General features: G+C 41.7%; 5 protein-coding genes across 5 annotated transcripts; 2 read left to right on the forward strand and 3 right to left on the reverse strand.

Annotated features, from left to right (window-relative positions):
* Nucleotides 1-1,398: 1,398 nt before the first annotated feature.
* On the forward strand, nt 1,399-1,713 carry SAMD00019534_125140 (hypothetical protein; the record flags this gene model as incomplete). The annotated part of the gene is made up of 1 exon (XM_012892264.1): nt 1,399-1,713. A coding segment is annotated over one exon (315 nt), but the record flags the coding sequence as incomplete, so codon positions are not given.
* A 766-nt stretch (nt 1,714-2,479) lies between these two features.
* On the forward strand, nt 2,480-2,683 carry SAMD00019534_125150 (hypothetical protein; the record flags this gene model as incomplete). The annotated part of the gene is made up of 1 exon (XM_012892265.1): nt 2,480-2,683. A coding segment is annotated over one exon (204 nt), but the record flags the coding sequence as incomplete, so codon positions are not given.
* Nucleotides 2,684-2,847: 164 nt separating this feature from the next.
* On the reverse strand, nt 2,848-3,753 carry SAMD00019534_125160 (hypothetical protein; the record flags this gene model as incomplete). Its single annotated transcript, XM_012892266.1, has 1 exon — nt 2,848-3,753. A coding segment is annotated over one exon (906 nt), but the record flags the coding sequence as incomplete, so codon positions are not given.
* Nucleotides 3,754-4,367: 614 nt separating this feature from the next.
* Nucleotides 4,368-4,914, reverse strand: SAMD00019534_125170 (hypothetical protein; the record flags this gene model as incomplete). Its single annotated transcript, XM_012892267.1, has 2 exons — nt 4,368-4,462; nt 4,542-4,914. 2 exons carry the CDS (start codon nt 4,912-4,914, stop codon nt 4,368-4,370), a joined length of 468 nt encoding a protein of 155 aa, XP_012747721.1.
* A 390-nt stretch (nt 4,915-5,304) lies between these two features.
* SAMD00019534_125180 (hypothetical protein) lies at nt 5,305-6,761 on the reverse strand (the record flags this gene model as incomplete). Its single annotated transcript, XM_012892268.1, has 4 exons — nt 5,305-5,384; nt 5,473-5,932; nt 6,044-6,114; nt 6,191-6,761. The coding sequence occupies 4 exons, from the start codon at nt 6,759-6,761 to the stop codon at nt 5,305-5,307; spliced, it is 1,182 nt and encodes a 393-aa protein (XP_012747722.1).
* Nucleotides 6,762-11,423: the final 4,662 nt, after the last annotated feature.

Consider the following 11,423-nt stretch of genomic DNA (forward strand, 5'->3'; position numbering starts at 1 on the left):
TGGCGTCCACGTCCAATCGTGCCTCAGCTCTAAATATCTTCGTTGGTCTTGCTGGTGGTTGCCACACATCATCCTCGTTGCTGTCACTTTCGACATCCTCATCTGAACCGTATTCTTCTCTATCACTGTCGACATCCTCTGAACCGTCTTCTTCTCCGTCACCGTCGATAAAATGTCCTCTCGAGCTTGCGATAGAATAGAACATATTAAATTGCTCATCGGTAAATCCTGCCTCCTTGACAATGTTTTGCATTATATTGTAATCTATCTCCTCAACCTCATACAATGCATTGGAAACGATTGTAGCAATTGCAATGTATAGGGATTCATCTTGCATAGATATGCTCTCGAATTGTCTGGTGTTGCGTCGCTGTTGTTGTGACATTAATTATGATTATACAATTATACAAAAAGAGAGAGAGGGGAGAGAGAGAGAGAGAGAGAGAGAGAGAGAGAGAGAGAGAGAGAGAGAGAGAGAGAGAGAAGAGAGTGAAGAGAGAGAGAGAGGGATTAACAACATAGATAGAATGAATCAGCATTGTGATGATGTATAAAAGTAAAAAACATCCACTATTAAGTGATTGTGAGGTTTTATGTAGTTAAATCATGGCGCCCTCCCATCAAACACCCACTTCACCCACTATTGTGGTCACTGGGTTGGCTGAATGGATTAAATATATAAAAGTGGGTGAGTGACTGACGCGATACTTATTTCAGAGTCAAAAACCTCCACTATTATGAGATTTGTGAATCAAAATGACACTCAATTGATTGATTGTGGATCGGGCGCCAAAGTTGAGGTAATGTGTGCAATGGTCGACCCAGCCTCGTTCTGTATTTATCTGTAATAAATGATTGTATGAATATGATGATAGACATCAATGTAAAGTACACAACGAGTGTTATCGAATGGTATCACTTATATGTAAATCAAATATAATTATAACTATAAAGTGATGTGTGTGATGGTGTCGTTGATTATGTCTCACATGTCGACTCACCTCGCTCTGTGTTTATCTGTAATAAATGATTGTATAAATATGATGATAGACATCAATGTAAAGTACACATCAAGTGCTATCGAATGGTGTCAACTATATGTAAATCAAATAGAGTTATAACTATAAAGTGATGTGTGATTTATCTGTAGTAAATGTATACCTTTGATACTAGAACGCGCGCGAATGGCCCCAGGAAAGGAACAATCTGGGTTTAAAATAAATGTCCCACCATTAACAATGAGAGAATAAACTAAATTTGGTTTATTCCTGCAGATTCAAACACAGAGACAACTAATGATCATTATCTCGGACCAATTCTATTGAACAAATATATATGATTGATATCATTGGATAGAGAATCGAGCTGTGAATCCGTAGATGTCAATCGCTTTGATGAGACTCGTTGTTAGATGACATAAACATCGCTGTCATCACTACTGTCGGTATCCTCCTCGAAAACAATGTCTTCCACCTCTTCCCATTCTTCTTCTTCTTCATAGCATCTCTTGCGCTTATAGGATCTGCCCCTTTGTTTGAGGAGTGGCGGTGGCGGAGACTTTCGATCTGGATTACTTCTAATTTCATCCAAGTACCTTACCTCTTTACAGTTGACTTCCTCTTCCATGCCAACTCATCTATCTGTATAAATATACCATTGATATCATTCGATAGCCAATCTAGTGAGGCATCCGTGGATGTCAATGGTGGAAGTCTATCTATTTGTTTGTTGACCCAAACATCGACTGCATCACATTGATGATCATCACATAGGTTCAATATTTAAATCCAATGACTACTTTGATTGACGTAAGCTTATGACATAAACATATGTTTCTGTATGATAGAGGACACGATTGATATCATGCAATAGACTATCGAGTGAGGAATTCAATGGTACAGAATCGATTTTAAACTCCTGTCTCTGCCACATAAAAAAAAGGACTRGTGTGCGTGTGGGTTTAGCTGGCGCCAAATTTTGCGTACGACCGTACGTACGAGCGTACGACCGTACGTACGTACGTACGTACTCGCGTACGAGGAGGACTCCCACTTTGTTTTGCCAGTCTTATAAATGTAATAAGAGAATCAGAGATAGATATGAAATGAACAACGCGTCACCGTTCACACATACACACCTATGTGTATCAAATACAGTACACACAACTAATAATACAAACAATGTTACGCAGCTTGATGTATCACAGCATATCAATACGGCAATTCCATACAGCTATTCTCATACAAGCTCGATATTTATCAAAGAGACATTAGTAGCACAACAAAAGAAGACAAAACAGAACGCGAGAGGCAGAAGTGGAGAGAATGAGGGGAAGAAGAGTACACCAAAACGAAATAGAGAAATAGTGGACGATGTCACACCACTCAGTGATGAGAATAATCATGGTGGATCTCACCGTGAACTCGAATCACTCCGACACATACAGCAGCTCCTGCCAGTATGTGATAACATACAGCTCATGGTTAACACACATGATATAATCTATTACTCCAAAGCTGGCCGCATTGAATCTACTGCTGACCAAGATTTTGCTAATCGTATAGATGTACTCGACCCACAGAGGTCATTGGTCACTCTCGGAGGTGGAATATCGCTCAATACCTTACTCAATACGAATGCCCGTGATAAACCAGATGACAATATCATTCTTTTCCTCTCTCTCAATGTTCTAAAGTCTGTTCTGCTGCAACTAGTATATCAGAAAGGCAAATTGGATTTGGGTTGTTCTCATTCCACTCCTACGTTTAAGTTGAAGCATCACAGTTATTTATTATTAAATGATGAATTATTGTATAACAGGTGCAGACGGTGGTGGATGATGGATTATGAGTCCATTCCAAGGAAATTTGCAGGAGGATTTGGAGCATTGAAGTTGAAGTCGTTGAGCACATAGCCATAACCACCATTGATGGGATAGTTATAGTTGGGGAACGAGTATAGATGACTGTCAGGACCATTGAGTAATGGCACGAGGTCATATGTGTCTGTCGAGTCCGTGGTTGATGTGAAATCGCGAGGACTTGTATTGACGTTAAAGGTGGTGACGTTGAGCTTCCAAGATGGTCCCAAAGGCATGTGGGTAAGGGCCAAAACCCAGTCAACTCTGAACTGAGTATATCCATTAGGTTGGTTTGAAAGCATAAGAGTGGTTGCATTTGTAGCACCTTTGGGAAGTTCTCCATAAGCCTGAAGGTAGTTATACCATGAAAACGAGTCGCGTGTGTGATAGGAGTATACGCCCGATGTACCATCCAAGTCGATGGTGCCACTGGTGATATTGAGTAATGGTGATGGTTGGTATCCAATACCGAGGGAAAAAGTACCTACGCAGGCATCGATATTACCACAACCTTTGCTACAACAAAGATTTGTGAGATTTTTCTCAATTTCATATTCGGAGCAATGAACTCCACATGATTCGTTGAAGTGTTGCGGATCGGAGGCCAAGCTTCTTTCAAACTGCATTGTCAAAAGAACCTCGCCAGCTTTCAGAATTGATGAAATGCCAGTGTGATCAACAGGAATTGCTTCGCCAGTTGCCCAACATATAACGAATGATTGAGTGGCAGTGGTAGTGGACATTGTATTCATGCCATAGAAGGTGATCTTGGGTGGTGAGGCTTGGGACATGAAGTTGGGCGCCGTGAAATCAAACCTTATAGGGGACAAAATGGTCCGATGGTCGGTATAGTTTTGTTGTCCAGTGTGTGTTCCATTCATCAAAGTCTGCATACGAGGGGTGTATTCGTCGAGGTTTGGAAATTTAGGTATGATACTAGGTGGAGGATCATCCTTTGGAACTTCATATTCTTGTGAGGAGGTGGGAAAACTGCATTCAATGATTGATCCATCTGGGTTTGTGAATGAATATTGAAGTAGTTTTTGGAAAGATTGAGAAACATTGTTCTGGTCATTCCACTCGACCAAAATGCTTTGGTTTCCATTTGTGTCGGAAGGAGCACCATTGAGATATGCAATGAGAGAATAGTGGAAGGTGTTTGGCAGTGACTCATCAGCGGCATTGTTCAAATTGTTCATWWGGTAGTAGATCGCCTCCATCTTTGTCCAAAGATCTTTGACAGGGACGGACTTGCCATTGTGGTGACCAGGTGATAGAGTTATAATAGTCCATTCGGCAGGAATAATATTCCTGATGGGTGCCAATTTGTAGTCATAGGGTATTGGCATAACATCAATAGTCGATGACCAAAGTCCGAAGGTGACAGCACTTTGGCTTTCGGAGGGAGCAAACGATGCCGGAAAACCACCATAAGTGATGATGTTTGATGTTGTAGATTTGGCCTGATGGTTGTTCATTTGACTCTGATCGATTGATGACGAGGAGTCTACCTTGACAGTGTCACTCTCATGGAACATTGGTTCCTTGACAGATTCTCCAAAACTTGCTTGTGAACTTGCTTGCCAATTGTCTGACGATTCGCTGTTGGTGATTGACTCATAGGTTTGTGTGAGTTGCACTAACTTGCCACCCATATATGAGCTCTGGTAGTAGTAAGTACCATACTTCTTGAAAATGGCAAACAAATCAGTCTCCTGTTCGATTGAGGCAAGGTCATTGAGGAAGTTGGGATCGAATCTGATTTGGTCTGTGTCCATTTCAATGTAAGTGGTCGAGCAATTGAGTTGCGTGAGAATGATGTGTTGAGTTGAACTTGTTGTCATTGATTGAGCCGTTGCCACAGTGATATCCCCAGAGAAAGATGATTGAAGTGAAGCGCCAAACTCTGATACGTTATCATCCTCATTCAATGAGGATGATGACTGGAGAGTCTTCTGAATCGACGAGCTACTATTGAACACCGTAGAAGTGGTGGCATAGGTGCATTGAGGGAGTGGCTTGACATTGAGTGATGGGGGGATTTGGTATGACATTCCTCTGTAATGATCTTCCAAAATGTTATCGGTAACCTGCTGGCAATAGTCGAATTGAATGAATGGCGCAACTGCTTCTGCTCCAGTGATGACATTGATGCCAAAAGTAAAGTGTTCAGATCCAGGGACGTGCCAAAGGAATTGATTTGAAATCAATTCTCCCAGCGTATCGTCCCCAACCTGGAAGCCAGGACTGATATGATTGTCTGGTACAGAAGTTGGTGGACAGTTCTCTGAGATATAGCGATGGCAATCAGGAAAGTTTTCGTTGGGATCATCCATCGATGCACAGACGCCATCAACTGGATCTTCTCCTTTGTACTTTGCGAGTGGGACTTAATTAATTAAAAAAGGAAGTGTGAGGCGGGTGAAGGTGAAGTGACGTTGGGGTTATATGTACGTACATAGTTCCTCCTGCACCGGACATTTGACTGCATCATGTCTGATATTTGGAATATGATCATCGCACACTAAAGTAAAGTTTTTTTGTTAGTTATTTATGTAAACGTAATAGTAATTAATATATTATAGGTGGTTGATTTGAATATCAATACTTACGATTCATAGATACAAAGAATTTCTCGCCAGACGGAAATGGCTGGAGCTTGAATGATCTTTGAGGGCTGTCATGTATCGATTCAATCTTTATCACGATGTAATGTGTTACACCTGTTGTGAAGAAGATTGGATTGGTGGGGGTCTGAGTTTGTGGTTCTGACAGCTCAAGGACCACCATGCCATTGACCCAGACGGATATTGAAACATGGCTACTACCAGTGAAGTTAAATACAAGGTACTTTGATGTCTCTACTTGCAAATAACCGGTAAGTGCCGCTCCTACGACTTCTTTGTATCCAACCATAAATTGATCGATTTGAATATTGGAAAGTTGAAACATGCCAAGCATGGAACCATCACCGCCACCACCGCGGCGTTCGTTGGTGGCTGTACCTGTTGTTTGCAGCTGACTGTTTTGGAATTTGTAACCATCATAGTTCGGATCAAGCTCTGGGAATTGCTGCAAAAGTAGAGATTTGGTTTGAGGCTGAGCCTGAACAAAATCTTCGGATTCAGAGGAAAAACCGCTCAATGGTAATGGTATTGCTGTTATATAATATGGCGCATATACCATTCCGGTGAAGTACACTTGTAATTGTAATGATTGAGTGGAATGGAGGGCATGTAAATCAGTCTTCTGCTCTATATATAATATATATATCATTATCCTTATTTGCAATGTGGCGAGCGCTTATAAGAAATGATACATTATACATACCTGTGTTAGCGTCCTTAAGCGTCGGAACTTCAGCGCCATCATTGTATTGTATAATGGCTGGACCAGGATTGCAAAGTGAGCGTGCGAGGTATGTCGATGTGCACGAGTCATAGCAATTGAAATAGATATTATCCGACTCTGGTAGCAGAATCTCACTGCTGCCAACTGATATGGTCGATTCTGCAGAGCAATCAATGAAGCCAACAACACCTTGGTAGAAGCTGTTGTTCACCATTGAGTTGTTATCTCCATTGATGCTGACCGTTGATCCCAGTGAATAGATGATAGGTCCATATTGAATGGCGACATTGTTGGTGAACAACGAAGAGTACACATGCAATGTACTGTCATTGGAATAGATAGCGCCGCCTTGGGTAGCAAAGTTGGCATTGAATGAGCAATTTACGATCATTGCTTGGCTATTTTGGAGCTGGATTGCTCCACCAAGGCTTCCATAGCAGTTTTGGATCGTTATCTGTCGCAGTGAGAAGAATGAGCCAAAGACCTTGAAGGCATACGATGATCCTTGACAATCAATAACGACATTATCTAGTGACCTAGTTAATGACATGAAGAAGAGGAGAGAGGTCGGTCAGGTGTGAGTGGGATGTGTGCCATATTGATCAGAGCATAGAGAGCAGATAACCTACGAAAATATCTCAACAGGATTGAAAAGATCAATTCCGATATTGTCAACACCCGAATAAGAACCAGACTTTAGCACTTCGATGGTAGTAACTGATATCTCATTTGCATGGATTGATTTGATTGCATCTCGAATGCTGGTGTAGTGACCATCTCCTACATATAGTACGTCTAGTGCGTGAGGTCGAGTGAATAATGGTGCACATAAGGCCAAGCAGCATAGCATAGTAACAGCATAGCATACCTCTTTTTTTCTTTGAGAACGCTTGTTGTGGCTGCAAGCACAACAAAAGAATAACAGTAAATAGAAAGATAGTGGTATGATGACTCGCCATTCGCTTTCTTTCTATCCTCTCTGCTCGATATTTGTTTGTTGTTTTGTGTTTTGGTTTGTTCCCTTCTTTCTCTCTAAGACTTCGAGAATAATGATCAATTAGGATAGGAGGAGACCAAGTAAGACCTCACTCAGACTTCCCTCATCAGGATCAGGCTCCCCACGCACCGGTCTTTGTCTTTTTCTTTTTTTTTGTTTTCTTTTTTTTGTAAGCGCGGCAATACAATGAATGGCACAGTTAGTTCACTTTTCTTCCCTCATCATCCAACCCTTTTCGCACGCATCACAGCGCTTGCTTATTATTACTTATGATTATTAATACCTATTATTAAGAAAGAAAGTAGTTACAAATACAAACTTGAACTTGAATACATGATATTGCCAGCCATGATGGGGGAAATACAGCTCCGATCATCATTATCRTCACGACAAAGAGTATTACTTGCAATGATTGTCCTAATCTTCTTAGAAGGTTTGACATGCACGCTCGGAAGAAGTAAGCATGCATAGTTTGTTGAACGTCGAATTATCAATGCTCGGTATTTCTTACTCTTACTACTCTTCACTTTCATCATCTCATTCTTCATTCTTCTCCCTTTTTACTCTACCCTTCACCCTTCCATACAGGTGATAACATCAAAACAATGAATGGGGATAGTATCCTTTATGTCGACCCAACCTCACAATGTACAACCAACTGTCATGGTACCACGCGTGATCCTTTTCCTTCACTGCACGATGCTCTTTTGTTTGCCAGGGCCACGTCAAGCTCAAACTATTCCTCCTCTCCATCAACCACCTCCTCAACAGTCCATGTACATCTTCTAAGTGGTATTTACCAAGGAATCKACAACAAAGCCCTCGTAGTTGATTTCAATATCGATATAACGTATGTAGCGCATATATATATATATATGATCAATATGCCATAATAACACTAACAACCAACAACAAACAAATCCAACACAACAGTGCAGATAGTAATACCATAATCGATTGTCAACGAGCTGGTAATGGAATCAGAGTTATTGGACTAGCAGTTGAATTCAATATTCGTGGAGTCACATTCACCAGGTGCTCCTCTGTTCAAGGTGGCGCTCTATATATCAATGGTGCAACAGCAATCATTGAGGACGTTTCATTCGAGGATAACACAGCGATYCAAGGCGGTGGTCTTTACTCAATTGATAGCGATGTTCAGATCATATCCTCATCATTCACCTGGAATACAGCGATCCAAGATGGCTCTGCTATATACTTGGACTCAACTAATGCCAACATTTTTCAAAGTACCTGGAATTGTAACTCTCAAAGATCCAATTCCTCTACCACCACTACTACCACTACTGAGATCAAGTTTGTCGACAGTACAGTACTATTCTTTGACTGCTCATCGGTTCAAAGCGTATACACAGAATGCATTAACTCAATGGTCCATTCAGATCATGGAACCTACGACCTTTGTAAAATTACAACGCAGCAGCACACCACTTCATCTCTATTGTGCACTCTCCCTCCTCCTCTACATGACTATGACAGTTCATCTCCCACCTCCACCTCCGATATCCCATCAAGGGTAACAACAAACCAACCGGGCTGGAGCATGATATCCTGTAAGAACTCTGGCATCATCCCCAAACCAACATTATACAATATATTTCAACTCCTATGTAATGTTGGAAATGGAACAAGCCAGACACTCACAAATCTACTTTATCCCGAGTTCACATCATTTATGCCCAACGAAAAAACGCCTGTGTCTGGATTCATCTACTCAATCATTATGGTCAACAACACCAACAACTACTTTCTAAAGCTAGAGTCAACAAACCTCGGTGTTATTGTGTTGATCAACAACGTCCCATTGTTGGATAGCTACTACATCAACGAGAGAACATCATCAGAGAGAGCTGTGATGCTTTCATCAGAGCAAGAGCATACGGTGGTAATTTTATTCTTCTCTGTCAGTGAAGGTCCAAGAACACTAAGTGTCAAGTGGAGGCGTGCCGATGAGGATCACTACTACGACATTATCTCCAGCTATTCATATGATCGACGAAGCAAAAGAAACAGCGACAGAGCAGCAGCAACTATCACAGAACCAGTATGTGGAGACGGAGTCTGCAACGAGCTTCCTGAAAGTTGTCTCCTTGATTGTCACTACCACATACCAGAGGCAATAGAGTGTCCAGCACAGGCTCCACCCACTCGGCTACAAGAGCGGTACTCCAAGCTGGACTTGGTTGGCACTTTGTTGGACAATCAATACTTGCAATCCTTCCCTGGTTTGACTTACATGGCACGTGGTGTGGATTTGCTGACATTGGAAGATAATGCCGCCCCCCTCTTCGCTATTGGATATTGCCCATCTCAATCATTCACCACCATCCAGGATCAATTCAGAGGTGCAGTCTATACCGTTCCACATGGTTTTAGTGGACATGTCAATCCCCAATGCAGCTACCATCTTGATAGCCAATCATTCTCATCAGCTACGCAAATGGCTCGCGCAAAGTCTTCATCACTCGGAGTCAGTGACAATGCCCAAATGTCTGGTGGAATTCCCTTCATTGACCATGCCAAGTCTTCATTGGCAATGTCCTCTAGTACCTCTGTTAACAATGCCAAGGATTTGGAAAACAAGACATCTGGATCAATCACCACAACGACATTCAAGTGTCAGATTTCCACCATTCAAATGGACGACAGCATCACACCAAACTTTCATCCAAAGTTCTTGCATGACATTTCGCGTGTTGTTGATAAGGAGTCAATGAAGAGGGTTGTCAGCAAGTACGGTACCTACTACAAGAAGTGGGCGACGTTTGGAGGAACCTTGGAGCAGGTCAATTCCGTTTCTTCTTCATTCACAAGCTCTCAAAGTTCTCAATCATTGGAATCATGTCTATCAATGTCATTTGCCGAATCAATCACCGCAGAAGGCACTGGTGAGTCTGCTAACTTGGCAAACTCATTGTCATCTCAGGTTGGTAAAGATACGGCCACTAGTTTCGATCGCAGCTCTACTGGAACGATGTTGGTCATCAAGGGAGGAGCACCTGGCTCATATGGTGAGGATATTGATGATCCTCTTGAATCATGGGTCGGTAGCATCGATCTGATGCCATATCCAATCGATTTTAACCTTGGTTTAGTATCTGATCTCATCCCTGACTCTTGGCAGATCACAAACTCATCCGATACTACCGTGAAGAAACTCTGGACAGATGCTGAAAATGACCTCTATGTTGGCATGTTTAACAATCTATTGAATCCATATTTCCCACCCGACCTAGTTGGTAAGAACATCAGTCAGGAATAGGAGAGATCGCAACCAACTATTTAAACTAACTACTAACAATACATCAATCACCAACAAATCAAATAACAAAAGGTCTAATTAATGGCTCAGACCCCTCGGACAATGACAAGACAATTTTATTCTGGTCATCAAAAAACACAAACACCCTTGGAATGGATTTCACATTGACACTTACTTCTGAATCAGGTAATGGAGTCTATARCGCCACCATCAAGCAAGCAAACAGCATGAATCTTTTTGTGGTTGGAAAGRATTTCACTTCTGGATTTAGCTCAATGGTGCTCAATTTTTCATCATCTTCGTTTCCTTCTGGCCTAAATGGAAACATGTTAACCCCATCGCAATGCTATTTGTCAACAACGGAAGGATTCCTGTTCAATKCTCAACCATTGGTTCAGTACAGGGGAGATTATCTCACGCTGAATAATGTACGTTGTCGTTACACCAAGTCAATCGAAAGTCCCATCATACTAACGTTAACGTCCGTCGTTAACTATCTCTTACGTATTTCTTTCWWCCATACCACCAGTCACCTTTTTTGCTTTCTTTGTGCAACAATCTGATGTGTGGCTCTCAGCTCTGCAATCTGGATAACCCTCAACAAACCTTCGAATTTTATGATGGTCCTCCTTCACCTATCTATGGTCGTGGTGATAGCGTCATCGGCATCGGTTTTGCATACGCTAACTATACAGGAGGATTCACTTCTCTGAATGTCAGAGTTGAATGCGTTACGACTGCTCTATCATTCCCCCCTCTACTAACATGTGATGGCAGCAGTTTTTGTCAAATTCAATCAGTTCTAATTTGCCCAACAGTGTCCCTCTTCGATGTGATCACTTAAAAAATCATCAGAATATCCATTGAATATCCAGTGAATATCCAGTGAGTTGACAGTGAAAATCCAGTTAGCCAGTGAATAGCCAGTGATT

Source organism: Acytostelium subglobosum (genome assembly GCF_000787575.1).
Source record: "Acytostelium subglobosum LB1 DNA, scaffold: scaffold45, whole genome shotgun sequence".
Classification (NCBI taxonomy): domain Eukaryota; phylum Evosea; class Eumycetozoa; order Acytosteliales; family Acytosteliaceae; genus Acytostelium; species Acytostelium subglobosum.